The sequence below is a fragment of the Hoplias malabaricus genome, chromosome 2, assembly GCF_029633855.1.
Source record: "Hoplias malabaricus isolate fHopMal1 chromosome 2, fHopMal1.hap1, whole genome shotgun sequence".
Taxonomy (NCBI): Eukaryota; Metazoa; Chordata; class Actinopteri; order Characiformes; family Erythrinidae; genus Hoplias; species Hoplias malabaricus.
The window spans coordinates 27,198,799-27,221,592 of NC_089801.1; the positions used below are offsets into that span (position 1 = coordinate 27,198,799).

The 22,794-nt window shown below is 37.6% G+C and overlaps 3 protein-coding genes across 7 annotated transcripts; 1 reads left to right on the top strand and 2 right to left on the bottom strand.

Moving 5' to 3' along the window:
* Positions 1 to 55: 55 nt before the first annotated feature.
* On the bottom strand, positions 56 to 2,587 carry cdc26 (cell division cycle 26 homolog). 3 transcript variants are annotated; one of them, XM_066658682.1, is made up of 3 exons: positions 2,315 to 2,587; positions 1,665 to 1,792; positions 56 to 433 (listed from the first exon to the last, which is right to left on the bottom strand). In XM_066658682.1, exons 2-3 carry the CDS (start codon positions 1,743 to 1,745, stop codon positions 254 to 256), a joined length of 261 nt encoding a protein of 86 aa, XP_066514779.1. In that variant the 5' UTR covers positions 1,746 to 1,792; positions 2,315 to 2,587; the 3' UTR covers positions 56 to 253. The 3 variants fall into 3 exon arrangements, with proteins under 3 accessions (XP_066514779.1, XP_066514780.1, XP_066514778.1); XM_066658683.1 differs by lacking the exon at positions 2,315 to 2,587 and adding an exon at positions 2,119 to 2,198; XM_066658681.1 differs by lacking the exon at positions 2,315 to 2,587 and adding an exon at positions 2,019 to 2,189.
* On the top strand, positions 2,555 to 10,261 carry prpf4 (pre-mRNA splicing tri-snRNP complex factor PRPF4). Of its 3 annotated transcripts, none has more exons than XM_066658675.1 (14): positions 2,555 to 2,693; positions 3,324 to 3,523; positions 3,826 to 4,012; positions 4,709 to 4,796; positions 4,922 to 5,001; positions 5,403 to 5,496; positions 5,597 to 5,691; positions 5,820 to 5,878; positions 5,974 to 6,097; positions 6,761 to 6,850; positions 7,161 to 7,283; positions 7,666 to 7,773; positions 7,863 to 7,981; positions 9,043 to 10,261. In XM_066658675.1, exons 2-14 carry the CDS (start codon positions 3,361 to 3,363, stop codon positions 9,234 to 9,236), a joined length of 1,524 nt encoding a protein of 507 aa, XP_066514772.1. In that variant the 5' UTR covers positions 2,555 to 2,693; positions 3,324 to 3,360; the 3' UTR covers positions 9,237 to 10,261. The 3 variants fall into 3 exon arrangements, with proteins under 3 accessions (XP_066514772.1, XP_066514774.1, XP_066514775.1); XM_066658677.1 differs by having other exon boundaries at positions 2,646 to 2,693; positions 3,321 to 3,523; XM_066658678.1 differs by lacking the exon at positions 2,555 to 2,693 and adding an exon at positions 2,756 to 2,839.
* A 553-nt stretch (positions 10,262 to 10,814) lies between these two features.
* rnf224 (ring finger protein 224) lies at positions 10,815 to 13,715 on the bottom strand. The gene is made up of 2 exons (XM_066651368.1): positions 13,512 to 13,715; positions 10,815 to 11,096 (listed from the first exon to the last, which is right to left on the bottom strand). Exons 1-2 carry the CDS (start codon positions 13,713 to 13,715, stop codon positions 10,815 to 10,817), a joined length of 486 nt encoding a protein of 161 aa, XP_066507465.1.
* Between the last annotated feature and the right edge of the window lie 9,079 nt (positions 13,716 to 22,794).

Sequence of the window (22,794 nt, forward strand, 5' to 3'; positions counted from 1 at the left end):
GACTTCTGAAGACCATGTCTTATGTCAATGACTGTTGAAACAGTAAAGGCAGTACTGAAATTCATCAAGATTTCTTTTTAATCTTTAGCAAGAAATATAAGTGACTGCAAAAACGGTGTAGGGAGAATAGTTCTAGTCCATACAAAATAAGGCTATGGCTCCATCTTCTTCATCTTGGCCCATAGCTGAACAGGCAAATTTGAAGTCTATGATGAAAAATGCCCTTGCTGCATATATTATTCAGTCAAGTAGTTCAAAACTGAAGGTTTCCAAACAACGAGGGTAGTGTGTTTGGCTTGGGGTGAGGTTTATATCCAATTCTTTCATGGATCATCTGCTCTCTGGTCTTTCCCTCTCCTCCTGAAGTGCCACTCATTTCACTGGATGTCGGAACTCCAACCACATCCACCTCGTCTCGCTGTTTCTTTCGACTCTATAAAACAAAGGGAGGTTTGATATGAGACTTAAGTTGAGTTTTAAAAGAGCAATAACCATAGTAATCCTGTAAACTGTAGTATCGTTATTTAAATGAGCAGTAAGCTTTTTTTTAACAAAAAAATGTATCTGCATAAGTGTCATGACTTGAAGAATTAACACATTTTGTTCCCCCCCTATATCTGCTCCACATAGAACAGCTATGTTAAAAAGAATTCCAGAAATGTAGTGGACTCTCAATCACATCCAGTTGTCAGTAGAACCTCTGCTTCATATCATAAAGAGGAATCATTGGAGAACATGAATTCTTCCGTGATTATTTAAAATTATAATGTCAAAATGTTTCATAGCCGATTTGGTGTCTTTACAACCAAAGACAACAAAGAACGATCATGTCAAAGGTGTTGGCCCAAACTCTCAGTATGATCACTGCTATAACACGTTGTTAGTTGGCATGGAGTTTTCTGTCATTGTGGATTTATCACTGAAAATCTGTATTACTGACTTGAGCCCAAGTAAAATAATCTCATAAATTTGCTGTAAATTTTGGCAGATTTCAGGTGCATCATCTTGTGCAGAAGGAATGTTTAGCAGCATATACACTGGTTGGCTACACTCAAAATACATGTGCACTGTCTAATTCTGCAAAGACTGTAGTCAATCTATTGTTCTGCATATATTGTTAGGCCTCTTTCACCCTGTTCTTCAGAGGTCAAGACCCACAAATGCCCACCACAGAGAAGGTTTTACTTGAGTCTGTTATGATTGGGTCAGAGACGGAATGAGAATTGTCCAAAAACCAAAAATGTACAGCTAAGTGCTTCCTGTTACCACTGATAAAAGACGAGATGATGACTGCCAAAAACTCTGAAGCAACAGATTACATACACTCTTACACTGCATCTACAAGGTGGTCCAACAAGATAGGTGTGTAAGTATGGACAGTCAGGGGGCACAAAACTCCAACAGCACTGCTGTGTCTGATCTATTCAACAGAACACATACTAACACCTTCAGTGTCACTGCAGCGCTGAGAATGACCCACCACCCAAATCATACATGCTCTGATGTGGTAAAGAAAGGAGGGTACCAACCTAGGCAGAGGAACTAATGGATTACTCTCTGTAATTGTAGAACTACAAAGTGAAACTATGGCAAATTGAACAAACACTGAGATTAGAATATTAGAGTGTGGGAATATTATGGCTAGGTAGTGTTTGGTGGCTTACCTCCAGCTCTTTTTTCACACTCTCGAACTCCTCCATATCGTCCAGTTTCAGCTCTAGGCGCGTTGGTTTTCGGCGAAGCATCTTGTTTGGTGGCTTAATGAAAGTGTGCTGGCAGTAACTCTTGAAATCTGAAATACATGTATTATTGTTAGACCACAAGTGTTTTCGTTGCAAAATAATAACGTTAGAGCATTTGTTTTAAGGCGTAACAGAGAATTCACGTGAATCCGTTTTTTTTTGGCAAAAGACAAACACGAATACAGATGACTGAGAAAAAGAGAATATACAAGGTAACACACGATTTCTATTAGTCATGCCAACAGCTACAAGGCAAATATATTGTGGTATACATACACGTTAATAGCACTTTAATGTGCTCTGCACCGGACACAGTGAGGTTTGAACAGACATATATTGACCTAATATTTATGTAAAAAATAACAATATAACGAACTTTGAACAAAAAGCGTCGTGTGAACTCGCCAACACTGGTTGGCGGTTGGTGTTGGAGCCGGAAGTTAATCTTAGTGATTTTTGGGAAATGTAGTTTTTTTATTTACACGAATTTTGAATTGTTACAAAATTAATGACATATTAGTAGTAGTAGTATTAATATTACACGTTAAGTGGGTTTCAAAACTGTACTATACCTGCACATCTATTTCTATTTTTCCCAGAACCATTCACAAGTTACTTATTTCTAAGGTTATGTTTCGTATGGTTCCTTATTCCCTAGCTATGTCTCTAGTTTTCTTCTTAGGATTAGGAACTACAGCTTCTCCACCCTAAATATTACACTAAGTTTTAAGACATGGAGTCGTGCAGCTTATCAATGAATGGAAAAGTCTTAACAACAGATATATAGTGCTCTATTTTGGTGCTGGAACCGTTATTGCATTAACTACACAGTACACTATGTGGGGAGCAGGGAGCTATTTGAGATGAAGCCTCAACATCTTCTTCGCTAAATGCGACGTCTTTATGACGAGTTCCTGTGCGCCGCACACATCGCGGTGAATTTGTGGAGAGGTAATGTTAACGTTAAAAGCGCTTCGTAAGATGCTACTTTAAAATCCGTGTAGATTAAAGAAGAAGAATATGTTGTTGATAAAGTTAAAACTGGAGCTAGTGTGGCCGGAAACTGAATTATTGGATCTGTAATTTGAATAACTAAGGTTAGATTTACTTGCAGCTGAGGCAATGTTTGAGTAGAATAAGTTTATTTTATTTTATTTTCATTGTTAGTAATTATTATGAATAAAAGATGACTTAGTTTAAACTGCCTACCGTAGTTTCTCATTTAATTAGTTTGAATACGTGTTAGTATATGTAGACATTTCTACTTTCTAAGCGATTCTCACCTTCTAACTACTTAATGATAACAAACCTGTGCTGCATTAGGAGTGAAAGCAGGGATTATTTTAACCACCAAAAAGTAGCCAAGTAGTTTTACAATATTCATGAAAGTGTTTATTTATTAGTTTTTTTCCCTGTTAACTGCTCAGAGATGAGATAGCCCATTACTTTGCAGTCCTGGATTGAGCCACTTTATAATCCACAGAGTGGGTCGTCCACATGGAGCTGGTCATCTTTAAACTGGGTTTAGTAAGGAATCTCTTATTGCACTTTGACAACAGTGTCTTCTTGTATCTTAAGCAGCTTGTGCAGGCCTGAGTAGAGAAACAGCCTTTTAAAGATGTCTGATGAGGATGAAGCCCCACTGGCTAAAAAGTCTCGGATATTCTATGGAAGCCTTGAAGAAAAGGAAAAGGAGCGTCTCAGCCGAGAAGGAGCCTCAACTTCTGTCAAAGATGCTATTAAGGCTGGAATTGAAGCTGGCAATATTAACATCTCCAGTGGTAAGAGCGCTTGCTGTACATAGAAATGTGTGTGGTGGTGCTGTTGGTGCTGATATAAATATTTAATAGAAAATAAGTGGTTTTTAAACATACATACCTTCTAGTAATTTAGACTGAACATTAGGGGTTATTTTATTGTCTTATGTATGTAAGGTATAAGTAGTATTTTATTTGTCCATAATGAACCATTTTTTTTTGTAGAGAGTATTTTTGTTTCTAATAAATTGTACATTTTTATGTTCACCTGTAAACAAGGAATGGTGAAAAGTGACAATAAAAAAAACACTTGAAATATTTTGTAGGTGAGTCACTGGAGATAGAGGATCGTGTGAATGAGCGACAGGCGGAGGTCTTGGCAGAGTTTGAGCGGAGAAAAAGAGCCAGACAGATTACAGTCTCTACTGATGATACTGAGGTTAAAGCATGCCTCCGTGCTCTTGGGGAGCCAATAACTCTGTTTGGTGAGGGTCCTGCAGAAAGAAGAGAGAGGTGGGCATGCAGTGCAATGATAATCGTCTTAAAGATTAGGAACGTAATGATACACTCAGTCAAATATTTAAGTATTTTCACAATACAGGGTTCAATACGTTTTAATCTTAAAAAATATTTCACAAAACTAATGACTTTAGTTATTTTTTCGCAGAAGTTACAAACAACACTAGAAATGGCAGGCAATATTCTAATGTAAAGCAGGCTTAAACCTTTTCATTGTTTCTTCAACAAAACCAGTGTAAGAAGTCAAAATATTACTAATGAAGCTTTAACCTGTATAACAAAGTTAAAGGTAATTTTTATTTGATGCAGTTCTTAATGTCCCTGATCTCCCTGGTCCATTTCAGAATAATAGCACATACCTAACATGGGTAAGAAATGCCATATAATAAACTGAGGAAACTGTGGAGCAGTATCAACACATTTTAGTTTATGGCATGTAAATATATAATGCTCAGTAATTTCTGTCTTTACAGGAAATGAAAAAACCTGAGTGGGACACCTATTGGTGGCATTTGTTTACTCTAAATATTTTAGCATAATTGATACCTTGCTCACCCAAAAATTCCTGTTTTCCTGCTACACTTCTTTTAGAGTGAAATATTAATTGGTGCAAAATTGTCTTTTTGTTCTCCTTTATGTTTTGGCAATGTTTTTTTTAAACGAACTTGTTAATCAAACATTTCTTCATAGGTTAAGGAATATCCTGTCAGTAGTTGGTCCTGATGCTCTGAAGAAATCAAAGAAGGATGAAGAGAAAGCGAAGCGCTCACAAGAGGATGTATGAATGCTGATATATTTTTCACAGCCTATATCAGGGGCTTACCTTCATAAGCTAATGTAGCAGTGGAAAGACTTGTTGTCAAAGCTCCAGGTTAATGAAGTCTGTTCTTGTGTCATATCCAGTCTCAACAAACTTGGTACCATGAGGGTCCCGACTCCCTAAAGGAGGCACGTCTCTGGCTGGCCAAATATTCACTACCCAGGTATGAAATGCTGAAAGGTGTTTTTTTTGTACCTTTGCTCCCAAATTATAACAAACACAATTTAGCTAGTCGCAATTACACACTTAATACTAAACCTAACTAGTGTTTGGGTTTATAGTAAAGCCTTTCACTCCAAAAGAACCACGTAATGTTTTTCTTAAAGGAGCAAGAGCCTCTTGACCGAACAACTCAAACAACACAAAGAATCAAATTGCTTTTTAGTCTCTGAATTGAACTAATTGAAGTTTAAAATGAGGTGGCCATGTTAAATATGCCTATTGCACGCCATCCATGATACGTCAGGGCAAATCTGTGTCTATATAATAAATGCTAGATAAGACACAGAAAAAATAGTGATTCCCACTTTAATATTTTAAAATGTTTGTGTTTCATGTCTTCAGAGCTGTGAAAAGATTAGATGCTGCACGTGCTCAGAAAGAAATTCCAGAATCTACACGCACGATACGGCAGCAAGAGCTTCACAAGACCCTAAGGGTAGGTTCATATTAATGCACTGCAGCAAACCAACACTTATGTAGCAATTAATTATTACCACTGACAAAATACATGGCTATTGTCAACATGTTTCTTTCAGAATCTGAACAACTTCTGCAGCCAAATTGGAGATGATCGCCCAATATCCTATTGCCAATTCAGCCCTAACTCCAAACTGCTGGTTACTGCATCTTGGTGTGTTTCACTTTGTATTTTTTAAAACACCTTAAGCTGTTTACATATGTATTACATTTTGAAATTAAATAACGGATTAAGAGTGAAACATACGTTTCCCCACTGTATTATTTCTTTGAATAATTCAGGAGTGGTCTTTGCAAACTCTGGAGTGTCCCAGACTGTAGCCTTGTCCGCACATTAAGGGGTAGGTAGAATCACTTTGTAATTAGGATGAAACTAATTAGAACTGTATATAACATGTTTATAGATAAGCTAAATATCCATATCCCCCTTTTGTAGGTCACAATACAAATGTTGGAGCCATTAACTTCCATCCACAGGCTACACTCACTCTTGAGGAATCAGATGTCAACATGGCTTCCTGTGCTGCAGATGGATCTGTTAAACTGTGGAGCTTAGACAGGTTTGTGAGTAGATATGGCCCGGCCTAAATCTCTAGACTTGGAAACATGCAGATGCAACATGCTTGCTGAAGAGAATGTGCACAGGGTTGTGTAATTCTGTTTTTATATAAGCTATAAATGGGGTAATGCAGAATTTCCAGAATTCGGAGAGACCCAATATTTATAGAGTAATGCAAAGTTTGGAGTTCTCAGAATACTTAATAAAAATGACAGATTTGACCTTGTTTAACGGGACACAACACTTTATTTGCAACGCAGAAACATCACTATGTAACTTTTGGTGGAGGGTAGGAAACCATCCCCTCCACATGGATTTCATTAAAGTGCTGTAGAAATGAATTACATTGTAGTGGATCCCCAGGAGTAAAACAAAGTGTGTGTGTGTGTGTGTGTGTGTGTGTGTGTGTGTGTGTGTGTGTGTGTGTGTGTGTGTGTGTGTGTGTGTGTGTGTGTGTGTGTGTGTGTGTGTGTGTGTGTGTGTGTGTGTGTGTGTGTGTGTGTGTGTGTACTGATTTTTGAGACTGTAAATTGGCCTGAGGTCCAAAGATTTATTATGTTATGTCATAATATATATATGATTATTTATTTAAGGTAACAATTGATTTATATTAACTGTCACTTAATACTGTGACCTCTGACTGTTGCTACTCTTTTCATTGTAGTGATGAACCTGTTGCAGACATTGAGGGTCACTCCATGAGGGTGGCTCGTGTAGCATGGCACCCTTCTGGGCGTTTCCTTGGCACAACATGGTGAGTACATAATGATCATTCTAATCCCAAACATCTCTAACCACATTAATCATCACCTCATTCATTCATTCATTCATTACCCGTCACACTGCATGAGATGCTTCTACTGAAAGTTATATGCCACATCAGTAATGCTCACATGCTAAAAGGAACATTATGTTGAAAGCTGTGCAGCTACAGAAAGCCCTTGAAGCATGATCACATTATTCTTTCAGAATTTGCTGAAGGTCATTATTTTTTGAAGCCATTATTATGAATAAAATCATATTTTGTAAATTAATTTTTAAAATGTTTCTTTCTTTGTTCCTAGCTATGATAATTCATGGCGGCTGTGGGATCTTGAGGTCCAGGAGGAGATTCTTCATCAGGAAGGCCACAGTAAAGGTGTCCATGACCTGCATTTTCACCCAGATGGATCCTTAGCAGGAACTGGGTTAGTCCCTATTATAAAACATTCTGGTCATGTTTAATCAACTACTAGCAACTAATAGGTATGTTGCAGCACAGAAATAATTGTTTCTGAATGGTTCAAATGAATAGTTAAGGTATTATGTTTTAGTTTGGGGGTTTATATCTCAGTAATTTTTTTTTTAACTGTGAAAATACTGGTTGATGGAGGTTTTATAACGGGGATGGGCAAACTTTTCAGCTTAAGGGCCACATTGGGGTTTAAAAATTGAAAGGCAGTCGTGAATAAAAGGTGAATAACTGTCATTTGAGACGAGCTGCTACTCACAACAGTAACTGCTTGTGTATTGGATTTGCATAGATCTAAGCCACTGTATTACTCACTTCTCATTTGTGTGTGCGCCCAGTGGCCTTGACTCCTTTGGTCGTATATGGGATTTGAGGACTGGTCGCTGTGTCATGTTTTTGGAGGGACATCTCAAAGAGATATACGCAATAAACTTCTCTCCAAATGGGTAAGATGTTGAGATTTTAGTTATAACCAAAATAAACTGCAATAATTATCATTTTAGTGTGTAATCTTCTGAAAATGTGTATTCTGTAGATTTCACGTGGCCACGGGAAGTGGGGACAACACATGTAAAGTATGGGACCTGCGTAAGAGAAGGTGTATCTACACAATCCCTGCTCACCAGAATCTGCTGTCCTCAGTTAAATTCCAGCGTAAGTTTGCCATTCAGTCACTCACTCACTTATCCATCCTCTGTAACTGCTTCATCCTGATCAGGGTCACAGTGCATACAGTGGGTACTTGGAATATTTAGGTGTAAGGCAAGAATACACTCTAAACTCCTCGCTTTCTCTATCCATAGCAAACTCAGGAATGTTCTCATGAATAGATTTGGGGATTTCCACTAAAATTTTAATAAATTTCTCACAAATTAAAGCTGTTGTCAAGAAACTTGCAGGGTCACTTTTTTTTTTTTTTTTCCCCCCCCAAAGTGTTAAAATCTGCCTCAAATATGGTTGAACATCAAAGTTGCTTGATGATTCAGACGTTGTTTGGTATTGTTTTTGGATTAAAAACAATTTTTTGGTCACCAATTTATCAGTTATATGTTATTCTTGTTAAAATCAACATTAAATATAAAACAAAACACGGGTAGGTACATTTTGATATTGTATATTTGGCTATGGCTATAATTGCATTGTTTATATCATTACCATTGAGTCTTGATACCAGCATGGTATATAAGTCCATGTTTGTACACAAAGCACTTTTTCTAAACCCAACTACTCTGAATAACTTTGTAAAAAAAAAAAAAAACATTAAAAGGGAAGTTCTCAGAGTATGACTTTAACCTTAATAATTGCTTCCAAACATTATTATTAAAAGAGTCATGTTTTCTTTAGGGCACTCGATAATTGCACATCCCCATTTTTTCTATCAGTGTAATGTTTCTTTTAGCATGTGATCATTATTATCCCATTATTTTCATTAGAGAATCATTAAGCTAATCCTTATCTATTTGTACCTAATTTCAAGGCTTGTGGAGTCCTCACAGTCAACAGTGATCAGTATTTGTTTGGCACGTACCTAAAAGAGCAATCTATTAGGGAGGGGTTCTTAATGTTTTGGTTTATCAGTGTTTGTTTGGCTTTCATTACTAATCAGTCATTCATTTAATTTGTTTTCCTGGGCTTTTGATGATATTTGTCTGAAAATGTATTCATTCCTTTATACGTTCATTCATTTAACAACATGTGTACTATATCTCTTCCAGCTACAGATGGTCATTTCTTGCTGACCGGTGCTTATGACAATACTGCCAAGGTGTGGACCCACCCTGGCTGGTCCCCTCTGAAAACTTTGGCAGGCCATGAAGGCAAGGTTATGGGGCTAGACATGTCTCCAGATGGACAGCTTATTGCTACCTGCTCTTATGACCGCACATTTAAACTCTGGGTGTCTGAGTAAAAAAAATGCTGTTGTGTTTTTGCGTAACAGACGGCTGTAAGCAAATGCTTGAGACTAAATAACGATATTTCTGTTTTTAATTACACCCTGAACTGATCCATTTGTTTGTCATGAACCCATTAGTCCTTTCTTGGGAGAAAAATGCTTGGGTTATCCTAAATAGTTTGTATTTTTCTCCTTATTTTGTAGATGAACATTTTAAAGTTTTTTGTGGTTTTTTTTTTTTCTTTTAGTGGTTAATGCTGCAGATGTTCAGATTTTGAAATATTGTCAAACCAGTTAGTCATAACATTGCAACCATCTCTTTATTTCTACCTTCATTTTTTGGTTTTGTACAAATATCCCTTATAGATAAAATTTGTAGTTGTACAATGACAGGCTGTAGTCCATTTGTTGCTCAGCATACTTTATTACACCTCTTTCGCCATGTTCTTCAATGGCCAGGTATTATTTATGTGGTGGATCATTCTCAGCACAGCAGTGACGCTGATGTGGTGTTAGAATTTGCTCTCGTATGAGTGGATCAGACACAGCAGTGTTGCTGGAGATTTAAACACTGTGCCCGCTCATCTTTGAACACTGGTAGAAAAACCTATCATGTTGGTGCACCTTGTAGATGTAAAGCCAGAGACAGTAGCTATCTGTTGCTGCAGTTTTTGTTGGTCATCCTCTAGTCCCTTTTCACTGGCCATAGGAAATATTCTCCACCTGGCAGTGACACTGGGGAATTTCAACACTTATGCAGCACTGTTGTCTGATCCACTTATACCTGCACAACACACACTAACACATCACCACATTGTTTCAGTAAAGCTGAGAATAACCCACTACCCAAATAATACCTGGTGTGTGGGGGTCCTGAACACTGAAAAGGGCAATTCTATAGTTTAGGTGGAGCTGAATAAATGGACAAGAAGTAAAAACAAGGATGTGACTAATGTTATGGCTGAACAGTGCTTTTTTGCCTTTCTGTTTATTATCTTTTATTTTTATATTTTTATTAAAAACAAAAACAGAACTATACAGTCACATGTTTATCCTCATTGTTCTGAAAATCCCGGGGTGTCATTGTGGAAGTAGTAAATTGCAGCACTGTGCAGGATATCAAACAAAAAAAATCTACATGAGAACTACCCTACTGAGGTTACATTTAATTACATTCTCTGCCAGTGCATTGGTTCACAATTTTTCCCCTTGTCATATGCCTATGAAACTCACAAGGAGTCCAGTCTTAACATTTTCTTCTCAGTTCTGGTGGGTGTCTTGTTTCTTCCTTAAGCTACAAATACTTTTAAGAAACATTTAAAATGGTATCTTTTTTTAAGCATTGGTTACATTTTAATAATTTTGCTTAACATGACATTTCTAGCTTGTTTGCATGTTCTCATCTCACACAGTTACACTTTAAAAGGCTTGGAAAAACAACAGATATCTGGTGTTTAGATCATTAGTTGGAAGAGACTGTTCCAGAGTGTAAGCATTTGAAAAGTATAGCTTTCCATGTTTTTCAGCCTTCTTATATTCTTTAAACAGGAAAGGTCTGTCACTTTAATGGACTTTACAGTTGTTTGAATGGATCTAACACCACCAGCAGCAGAGTAGGCACCGTCTGCAACATGGACTTCTATGGAAACGTGGCTCTGCCAGTGCCACATTTGCCCAAGCTGAAGGAGGCTGATCTGTGATTGGCTGTTTTACAAATGAAGATTTGGTCTCCAGTGGAGTTTTCTGCGGGCTGCTTCTTTGGTTCTCTGCCTCAGCTTTGACACCCAAGAAAGCAGCCAGGTCCAGGTCCAGCCCAATGGCACCCCCACGAGGCAAAGGAGTATTCTGTCTGCACTGTGGACAGGGAATCCACAACTAAGGAGAAAAAAAACAAGATGGGTTAAAAGAATATGCACTCAATTTTCAATAATTCAGCATTTGTTTAAAGAATATGTTTTTTTTATCCTATAGCTTTAATACTCTGTCTGGATGCTGCAACATACAGTGAAATCTTTTACCCCATGGATACGCATAACTGGGGATTAAATCCTCCAAATAAGTACACCATTTAGACAAAGGTACTCTGACACGACTCCTATTCATTGAATTAATGTGTTTCATTGAGTTTCAGTGCTAGAGGTGTATGAAATCCAGCACGTAGCCATACGGGCTGCTTTACAAACATTTGTGAAAAATGGGTTGTTCTAAAGAGCTCAATGATTTTGAGCATTGTATTGTAATAGGATGCTGCTATTACAAGTGAGTTTGTGAAATTTTATCCTTCCTAGATGTTCCACAATCAACTCAGATTATAAGGGATAGTGGCAGCGTTTAGAAACCATAGCAACTTGGCCACGAAGTACAGTGGGGTCACCAACTGCTGAAGTGCATAGTGCCTAAAAGTCATCAATGCTCTGCTGAATAAATAGAGTTCCAAAACTCCTCTGGAATTAACATCAGCATCAAAACTGCACCGGGATATTCATGGAGTGGGTTTTCATAGTGGAGCAGCTACATGCAAGTCTTATAACAAAAAACACTGCCAAGCACCAGATGTAATCAAAATGGTTGTGAAGTGACAAATAATCCTTGTCTACCTGGAGAAAGTTACCTGTCTGACTGTATTTTGTCAACTGTAAAGTTTGGTGGTGGAGGTATAATGCTATGGGTTTTAGTTTCAGGGGTTGGCTTGGACCCTTTAGTTCCAGTGAAAGGATGCTTCAACAAACCAAGACATTTTGGACAATTGTATGCTTCCAACTTTGTGGAAATAGTTTAGGGAAGGCCCTTTTCTGTTCCAGCACTACTGTGCCCCAGTGCACAAAGCAAGATTCATACATACATGGTTGGTTGAGTTCGGTGTGGAATAACTTGACCAGCTTGGTCTCAACCCTGTCAAACACCTGTGCAGTGACCTAAAATGTAATTGCGAGCATGGCCCTATCATTTTATTGACCTCAAAAATGTTTGTCTGGATGAATGTGAAAAAATTTCAGTAGGGCTGTGTAATTATTTAAAAATTAATTGAAATCAACATTCAGAATTTCTGAGGTAATCTTACCTTTATCATTTATACAGAATTTGTTTTAATTCTGCGGTGGGTCCAGAGCCTACCTGGAATCATTGGGCGCAAGGCGGGAATACACCCTGGAGGGGGCACCAGTCCTTCACAGGGCAACACAGACACACACACATTCACACCTATGGACACTTTTGAGTCGCCAATCAACCTGCAACGTCTGTTTTTGGATTGTAGGAGGAAACCGGAGCACCCGGAGGAAACCCACGCGGACACGGGGAGAACACACCAACTCGTCACAGACAGTCACCCGGAGCGGGAAACGAACCCACAACCTCCAGGCCCCTGGAGCTGTGTGACTGCGACACTACCTGCTGCACCACCGTGCCACCCGCCATCCTATTTATGTTGTTGTTTATTCTGTTAATAAGGTGTGTTCCTATAGTGTCCCCTTAAAACCACACTACCATGAACTTAGTCACATGTTTCTGTCCCATCCAGTCGGCCACATAGGAGCCACATGAAGGAGAACCTAAACACTGAGGCCAACCAAACAACACAAAGCTTGTATCAAAGAAAAAGGCTGTGAACATTTTGGACTAAACATAAAGAAATCAAATGTATCATTTCCTGAAACAGTTTCATCAACCAGTTAATACCACCAGTGTTTTAACACTGAAAGAACTATGACATCCCCAAATAAGAACAGTGTATGACTAAAAAAAAACAAAAAAGACTGACTAGCGCTCAACAGCATTAGAAAAAAATACCCCAGCCTTAATACAAAGCATTTTACACTACAAGCCTTGTCAGTGAACTGTGTGCAAAAAACAAACCATTCATTAATTTATATTAATATTGTTTATAATTAATATTGTTTCGCAGTTATATCGCCCAGCACTAATTGACATGCTCCAAAATTTTGTAGAAAGCTGTCCCATAAAAGTGGAAGCTGTTACAGCTTAAAATGGGCCAAATCTATAATAATTTATAAGGATTAAGAATGGCATATAATGAAATCTGGTGTAATGTGTAGGTGTTCCAAATACATTGTCCATATAGTGTAGTCTTTTTTTCTTGCTCATGGGCATATCTTAGTTATGTAGCTAATGAGGCTAAGCACATAATGCTGAGAACAATTTTCACTTTAAGTTTCTAAATATTTTTTTCTGAAATTGTAGACTAGTACCGAAGAACATGGATTTGGGCTACTCTACCCACCACTGCCTAATGTAATTGTTTTGAAGTAAATCCACTGCTAGGAGACCCACCTGCTCATTGATGACTGTGTCCAGTCTCCTCAGGCAAGACTGACAGAAGGTGTGGCCACAGTAGAGCTTCCGTGGAAGTCTGTCCCCCAGGTTGTAGGAGCTGTAACAGATAATGCAGTCCAGTTTTCGACTGTCCCTGGAGGGCTGGGTTTCCTCTTCTGTCTCTGCTGGACCCTCTGACACTGGGACCTCATCTGCTATCATTCTGCTAAAGAAATCACTATCAGAACAAAATATTGACTCCATTGTTGAAATGTTTCATTTTTTGGCTTAATATACAAATGCCAGCTTTTTTTACACAGTGAAAAAGTAGGATGTTCCGGAATCTATAGATGTGAAGATTCCATAACAATACTGAACATTCCAGCCAAAATCAATTAAATTTAATGATTGATGACTGACAGATGTTTACAAACCCCTGCAAATTCAACATTTATTTTAAATTAATGTTGCTAATTGGGAGTTAATGGCAATGTCTATGATTTTGGGGAACTGCAGCTGTCTCTGGTTTGTTTATGTTCAGAAACACCATGTCTTTTGGGGAGTAAAACGATTATATATGTTTATATATGACTGAAGTTTAACTTCACTGTTTGAATTACCACAGAAAATCATTAGTAAATTGAATTGTTTACTTTTGTACTTTTGGTCTGTGTTTACTTTTTTCCAGTTCTTCCGAATTGAGTCAGTTCCATCTACAGCAAAAAAAAAAAAAAAAGAAAATTACCCACCTCTGGAGCAGAGAGAGAGAGAGAAAGCTTAGCATACTGGATCAAGACCATTTTTTTATTTTTTTTTTTACTCATTTACAGACACTGGGGCTTTGTAAACTGTAAATGGTGAGGAAACCAATTATTAATTAACCAATGATTCTTAGTGTGAATTTCAATCTATAACCAGTAAATTATGCAATGAAATACTGCTTTGGTGAAGAGGAGGGTTAATAGAGTTGGGTTGTTTTCTGTAGTGCCTGGAATTTTGTCATGTATTAACTTGAATATCCATCATTGTATGCAAAGGAATGACCAGGATCCTGTGTTGACACACACTCACTCCTATGGACACTTTTGAGTAGCTAATTCTCCTACCACTATGTATTTTTGGACCATGGGAGGAAATCGTAGCACCCAGAGGAAATCCACATGGACACGAGGAGAACACAACAAACTCCTCACAGTCATCCAGAGCAGGGCTCAAGTGCACAACCCCAAGACCTTGGAGTTTTATGACAGCAACACTTCCTAGTGTGCCACTGTGCCACCCCAAATACAAACAGAATCACAATATGTAAATAAAATATACTAAATGTAGTGCTGGGTGATATGAGCGCAAATAAATATCATGATGAATCGTACATTTTACCACGATTACGATTAATGAACTATTATTTTGTTTCTGTGTTTTTGACCCTCAGTTCAGTGATGAGGCTTGTACTGTAAATATGCTCCAGTAATAAAGCTGGGATATTTTTTCTAATGTTGCTGGGAGCTTGTCCTTCTCTTGTTTTTTGAGCACTGTTTATATTTGGTGTGTGATTATGCTTTGGTCGCTGAAACTGTTTTATCTCAGCGCTTACATTTGACTTCTTTTTGTTCAGTGTCATCTTAATTATAGTCAAAGCACGCCCAAACCACAGATGCTGCGTTTTTATTTGGTACTAACTGCTCGAGTCACTTGGTCAGCCTCAGCTTTTAGGTTGCTTCCATCTGGCAGATAGGGGCAGAATCACATGACTACAGCTTGGTATTGTGGTTTTAAAGGGTCAGTACATATGGAAGCAAATCTCTCTCATCAGACTTTGAAATATTACCACCTTTGAATTTGTAGCACTGAATTTTTTTGCACTGAAATTAAAAAATCTGAATATTATTGCTCTTGAATAGAACTCGTGAATTTTCAAGAACACGTTTTCACTGTTAATATTCAAGATAAAAAAATTAAGGCTCAAAAAAAATTCAAACAATATATTTCGAAGTTGCTGAAATTCGGTAGACGAAATTCAGATACACATCCGGCACACCAAGGATGAGCAATCGATTCATTTGGATTTTCTCTTTCACCCTAAAATAGTGCAATAGTTGCATTCTGTCGCCACTAGATGACGAAATACGAACACAACTTCCATACCGTGGAAAAACTACACGTTTAGCTTCCTTCCGCGGATATTATCTCTTTATTTTCAAAGTGTCTCAAAAATCTGAAAGTCTCACTAAAGACACAATATAACAGAGTATTGGTATCCTGAAGATGAAGAAATTTTACTGTGGAATGATTTTGTCATGGCCCTGTGAACAGAGCGTGTGATATGACAGAATGTGGAAACATGGATTTTGAAATCATGTGAAAATTACAACACCCCATGAAAGCCTTTGGCTTTTTAACCATATGGACATTTGACTTTCATTTTTCAGCAGCACTAAGAAATGGAGCTTATACAAATAAAACTGAAGAAATTACTTATAAACATAGGTTGTACAGTGTAACTGGCTTTGGCAGAGAGGATTTGGCAAATCTTTCATGGGTGTAACCCACATCCTCAGCTCTGCTGCTCATTTCACAAACGTGGCACCATTGAAAAGGGAAATTAACAGGCTTTTCAACGGTATGAGATTTATTGCCAAGAAGCATTGTTACAACAAATATATAATCTACAAACACACATTTCTATATAAATATTTATAATATTAGAAACAAACAAACACAACGTTATGAATTAAACTCTGCACTTTGGGATATTATATTTGTACTACACCTTCTGTAAAATCAATTTTAGATTATTGATAATCTGACAATTAAAAAATAAAAATGCCATAGGACATTTACTCCAAAGCTCATGTTTCCACATTCTGTCATATCACACGCTCTGTTCACAGGGCCATGACAAAATCATTCCACAGTAAAATTTCTTCATCTTCAGGATACCAATACTCTGTTATATTGTGTCTTTAGTGAGGCTTTCAGATTTTTGAGACACTTTGAAAATAAAGAGATAATATCCACGGAAAGAAGCTAAATGTATAGTTTTTCCACGGTATGGAACAGCAGACGAAATGTACACTAGTCCCTGGCGAACTGTGATGTCCACCATTTTGTTGATGCTGGGGCTAACCTTTCCTTGATTTCTTACCTCTGTCTGCAGTTTGAAACAGGGCCCTATAAATTAAAATGTGTTTATTAATTTTATAAAATTTAATTTTTTAAAACTTTGTTTAATAAACACCTGTATATAGATATATAATAGATAATAGAATACAACAAGAAGTCTGTGTCAGAGTATGCCTATAACTAATAAAATATAAAGATTTGACAAAAAATATTATAAACTTGACAAAAAGTAATTTGCTTTCTGATTGACATCATGATAAGACCAGCATGCATTTACAATTAATACATTATTACAATTAATACATTAATACATTTACAATTAATACATTATTACAATTAATACATTAATACATTATTACAATTAATAAATTATTACAATTAATACATTAATACATTTACAATTAATACACAATACATTTGTGAGAGAAAAGAAGTAACCCTGTCACTAGACAGATATATTTTAGTCAATACAAAACAATGACTACAAATATACATAGAGTGTCTCCTAACTTTTACACCCAACTCTTTATGATTAACACGTTTCATTGCATGACTTAACGCCCTCTTGTTAGTGTCTAGCCACATGTTTTCTCAGCTATTTAGTAGAACCTGTAAACTCTATCCATGGTGTCTTTTTACTAGTGGTCTGATTCTGTGAAGAAACTCTACCAGGAACATCTTTATTTTATAATGGCTTTAGATGTTAAATGGGTTGTTAAATAGACCAAGAAAACTTGTATTGTATAATGCAATTAAAGCTTACAAATTTATTCAAATTAATTAATCATGCAATAGTCCTCATGTGCAATCCTGAACCAAGTGGGATGACCAAAATAATTTAAAATTAACTATATGGGGAAAATGATTTGGAAACACTCACTAATTGTGTGAATCTAACTGATTTATTTCTTGGTTCGGTGAAAAGTCTTAGAATTTTGTTATACATAAATACATATAACTCCAAACTGTAACTCGAAGGACTCAACTGATAAATGAAACTAGAATAGTGTCCCAACAGAAGGAGAAAATATATTGTCTGTATCTGAACAAAACGTGAAAACAATCTCCAAAAAATCAAAGCAAAATGTTACCTTGAACTTGCAGTATAAGTTAGTGTTAGCAACAATTCAGTTTAATTTATGTTAAACATTTCTGTCAGTTTATTTTTGTGACATTTTGACACGGTTGGTGGCTTCTGCAGTTCTCAAATCATGTCAGAAAATGTAGATACAGGGTTTTATTGGTGTTTTTGACTTACCACTTAGAAAATGAAGGTTCCTTGTATCCTTGTGTAGTTCCAGTAATAATGCTCTTCTCAATGTCCTGTCCATATCAGCACAAAGAGCTGACAACATTCACTTTCCACTTTGGAAAATTGCCTGTGGTTTTCCTCAAGTGCCCCAGTCATGCCTTTAATGTCCCTTAACCACTGACTTACACCTGTGGCCACTAACACACTATATCAAACATAATTAGTTTTAACTGTCTTACTACATATTCTGCATGTTCTCTCTCTCTCTCTCTCTCTCTCTCTCTTTCTCTCTCTCTCTCTCTCTCTCTCTCTCTCTCTTTCTCTCTTCTCTCTCTCTCAATACAAACCACACTGAAAGACTTTGAATACAAGACAATGTGTGCTTCCACAGTCTTTAATATTTAAGGGCCACCTGTCGCTTTGTAAACACAGACACACACACACACACACATACACACACAAATACTACTACTAATAATAATACTCCTAATTCTCCCCCTACTACTACTACTACTACTACTACTACTACTAATAATAATAATAATAATAATAATCATCAATTGAAGCAGTTTCAGACAATGAATGAATGAATGTTTATAATGCATTTTTTTTCTTAAACCCAAATGCTATCCCTCACCTCAACACACACACACACACACACACATAGACAGAGAGAGAGAGCTGCCCTAGGTGTAACACGTCTCTTCTCAAATATATCAGATGTCCAAGCAGGTGAAAAGCAAGACCAGCTCAAATTATAACAGCAGGGGGTTGTAATTGCTGTCAGTTACTGTTCTGGAGACAGTTTTTCAGTTTGCCTCTTATCACAGAAGCTTATAGTAGCTCGGATTCCAGATCAGTTCACTAGAGGAGGACAGTAGAAGATGGAAGGTCTATCAACTTACAGGCGTCACAAAAGAGGCTCTGAAACTTAAGCTCAGTCACCTACAGCCAGCCTGTCATCAGCTTGGAACTGCCTAGCAAGGCTAAAAGTCTTAAAGGAATAGTCAGTCATTCTTACCACTGAACAACTTGATTAAATTGATTAATTATTATTGACCATAATAATTATGTATCATTCATTTATTCATTGTCTGTAACCTGAGCCTACCCAGAATCACTGGGCACAAGCCGGATCACACCCTGGAGGGGCTGCCAGTCCATCACAGGGCAACACACACACACACACACACGTCTAGGGACACTTTTGAGTAGCCACTCCATCGACCAACAGGCGTTTTTGGACAGTGGAAGAAAACCGGACCACCCAGAGAAAATCCGTTGTGTTGTTGTTACTGGGCAGCACGTTGGCACAACATGCAGTGTCGTTGTCACACAGCTCCAGGGTGTGAGTGTGTTTCCCAGAGATGGACTGCTGCCCCTCCAGGGTGTGTTTCCGCCTCCTGAACTGGATAAGCAGTTACAGACAATGAATGGATTATTTTTATTATTTATTTATTTATTCATTATAAGTGATTAATTATTGTATAAGTGAGAAGAAAAATTCAAATGCTTTGTAGTTCCTGAAGGAACCAGTTTATGCTCCATAGTGTGGGTTCCCTACATGTGTGCTGCCATGTTTAACACTTGTTTATAGAATCCCTGATACATTTAGTATAGAAGAAATATTACTGGAACAAATAAAAGGTTACTCCTTTAATGACCAAGTCACTGAGTGTTGAGGGGGTTGATCCAGTGCCTACACATATGTGTGAAGGTACCATTGAGGCACCATTGATTTGGAAGTGTATATGGTTATTTCAAAATGACATATATCTTTTCTCAGTAAGCCCATGGTTATTTTAGCTAGACAATGCCAGGTATGTGCTACAGCCGTATGGGTTCATAGACAGAGTATAATTCCTGATTGGCTTGATTGCAGCTCAAATCTCTCTCCTATAGTACATTTTGAATAAAAGAATCAGACAAAGTTGACCACTGAAGACATAACTGTAAAGTACATATACTCTGTCTATGAAACCATGCTGTTTTAGTCCATGACTGTCATTATTTGACTGAAAAATAAAAATGTCAGAATATTGTATGTTTCAAAGTGAGTCAAGTAGCCTTTTAACACTAGATGGTAGCAGAGCTCATTTATAAACACCATGTAACACGTGAAATATCAAAAATTATTTGATGTATTTTTTTCATCTGTATTATTAATGTAATTGAATCCTGGTGTGAAGGAAATTTTATAAGATTAATTCTTGGTTTATGGGCAATTTTTCAGTCTTTTTTTATTTATCACCTATCATAGTGTTTTTTGACTGTGACTAATACAATCCCACTTTATGGAAAAGTTGGAATATTATATGTCAGCGATGTATCACATTGATTTCGATGTCAAATTACACACACAGCTAATACAATCTCCATAGAGACGCATTGCCAAAAGAAACAACGCTTCAGATTACTCTTAAACTGTTGCACATGAGCCTTAAGGTAAATGTGTAAGCAGTAGGCAGTGGAAGAGTAATGAAGCATTCATCCTTACACGTATATAGGGTCCTTATAGACACGCAAGGACGATTTACAATGAACACTTCACAGAACGCCATTCCATTAAATCCACACTGGCGAAAAGCAGCAGCCAAATGTGCACTGGTCTCTCACCGAACCAGATATGAACACTCCACCTAGATGACACTTGAACTCAAGATCCCACCACCTAGAGGGGAAAATTCAAACAACCAATCACTGTGACACCCACAATATAATAAATAGAGAGGCAGCTGGTAGCGGGAAGGAGCAGTCAGTGGCAGCAGGTAGGAGCAGTCAGCGGCAGCAGGAAGGAGCAGTCAGCTGCAGCAGGAAGGAGCAGTCAGTGGCAGCAGGTAGGAGCAGTCAGTGGCAGCAGGAAGGAGCAGTCAGTGGCAGCAGGAAGGAGCAGTCAGCTGCAGCAGGAAGGAGCAGGCAGTGGCAGCAGGTAGGAGCAGTCAGCGGCAGCAGGACGGAGCAGTCAGCTGCAGCAGGAAGGAGCAGGCAGTGGCAGCAGGTAGGAGCAGTCAGTGGCAGCAGGATGGAGCAGTCAGTGGCAGCAGGTAGGAGCAGGCAGTGGCAGCAGGTAGGAGCAGTCAGTGGCAGCAGGAAGGAGCAGTCAGTGGCAGCAGGTAGGAACAGTCAGTGGCAGCAGGAAGGAGCAGTCAGTGGCAGCAGGTAGGAGCAGTCAGCGGCAGCAGGAAGGAGCAGTCAGCTGCAGCAGGAAGGAGCAGGCAGTGGCAGCAGGTAGGAGCAGTCAGTGGCAGCAGGAAGGAGCAGTCAGTGGCAGCAGGTAGGAACAGTCAGTGGCAGCAGGAAGGAGCAGTCAGTGGCTGCCGGTGTAATCGCTAGTGGTATTAGGATGGAGCTGCCAATGGCAACCTCCTGTTGTGAGCCTCAAGCGCCAACTAGAGACTGACTATGGAGCGTTTTTAATGACAGCTGGCAATAGGTAAGCGTTTGTTTTCTTGTAGCTAGCTATGTGAAAATTAACCGGACGTAACATGACAGATTTATACTACAAACATTTGTTAAATTAGTAACATTGAAAATGTAAGATTTGCATTAGCTAGTAGAATGACAGCAATGTATCGTAAATGTGTACTGTACATTTTTTTGCTAGCTCTTTTGCTAAGTTAAATAACATTATGCCTGTTAGAGCCATAAAGACAATGATGTATCTGAGTATGTATGACAATTTCAATTCTTTTTTCAATTGTTTAAGTCTTGGTGCACTACAGAAATTGAGACAAAGTGCCACTACAACCGTACTAGTAACCAAAGTATATTTAATGCATTTTGATGTACAGTATTTTCCCTTTGTATGTTTTCTTTACTTAATGTGACTTAGAAATCAATATTAAAAGTATACATTTCAATATGATAAATATAATGAACGTTTACAGATGCAGAAGTATTCATTTTCAATAATTCTAAAATAAACAGGCATAAATGTGAATAGTTTTGAGTGCACCACTCCTGTTTCATACACAGCACTTTGTATTTCACTAAAATGCCAAGACACTTAAGATTTAAGAAATTAATACTGTGATAAAGGAAATACACTTTCATATAAATGTACTCACAAAACTATTGACGGGGAGCACTGTGATTACAGAGAATACAATGCCACTGCTCCACAAACATGGACATGTTTGCTTTTTGCATTTATGGCTCTTGAGCTTATAATATGGGAATTAAAAGGCACATTGTATATTATAATTGTTGATAAAAGAGTAATGTGAATATTTAAATTTGTAAATACATTTGTTTGAATACTACTCTTGTTGTCCAGTTCTTGGCAATTCAAATAAAGGCAAAGTCCTTTAGTTAATATTTTTGAATATAAGAATATTTATATATTTTTTGAAGTTGTGTAATTAATTTGAATACTGTGACTCTTATTGCTGCTGTATCCATTTTCAATATTTGAAAAAAAGTATAGTTTTGAAATTTGTGTCTTTCAGGTATGAACATAAAAATGTACACAGGACTAATTCACATTCATATTCTGAATACATAAAAAGGTGCCCAAACATTGTTATTGTAATTTTTTGTCAATCAAGTTTAATATATATATACATTTTACATTTTTTGAATAACATTATCATTATAATGTTTTGTTTAAATTGTGGTAAGATATTTTGATAGTATAGTGATTGTAATGGAGAAGAAGCAGAAGATAGATTAGATAAATAGAAGATAGATATATCTAGAAGATAGATTCACTGCATTTTATTCTTCCATGGTAGTGAAAACAAGTAATTATTAACACACATTGGGACAGTCAACACAACTGGAGCAGTGGGCAGCCAACCACTTTATCAAGTTATTAGCCATTTACATTCATTATCTGTAACCGCTTATCCAGTTCAGGGTCGCGGTGGGTCCAGATCCTACCTGGAATCATTGGGCGCAAGGCAGGAACACACCCTGGAGGGGGCG

Excerpts from the sequence above, each read along its gene's own strand:
- prpf4 (XM_066658675.1), top strand. The coding sequence starts at position 3,361 with ATGTCTGATGAGGATGAAGCCCCACTGGCTAAAAAGTCTCGGATATTC. Across the intron at positions 3,524-3,825 it reads CAATATTAACATCTCCAGTG|GTGAGTCACTGGAGATAGAG; the intron begins GTAAGAGCGCTT and ends AATATTTTGTAG. Across the intron at positions 6,851-7,160 it reads CGTTTCCTTGGCACAACATG|CTATGATAATTCATGGCGGC; the intron begins GTGAGTACATAA and ends CTTTGTTCCTAG.
- cdc26 (XM_066658682.1), bottom strand. The coding sequence starts at position 1,745 with ATGCTTCGCCGAAAACCAACGCGCCTAGAGCTGAAACTGGACGATATG. Across the intron at positions 434-1,664 it reads GTGTGAAAAAAGAGCTGGAG|AGTCGAAAGAAACAGCGAGA; the intron begins GTAAGCCACCAA and ends TTTGTTTTATAG.
- rnf224 (XM_066651368.1), bottom strand. The coding sequence starts at position 13,715 with ATGATAGCAGATGAGGTCCCAGTGTCAGAGGGTCCAGCAGAGACAGAA. Across the intron at positions 11,097-13,511 it reads ACACAGTCATCAATGAGCAG|TTGTGGATTCCCTGTCCACA; the intron begins GTGGGTCTCCTA and ends TTTTCTCCTTAG.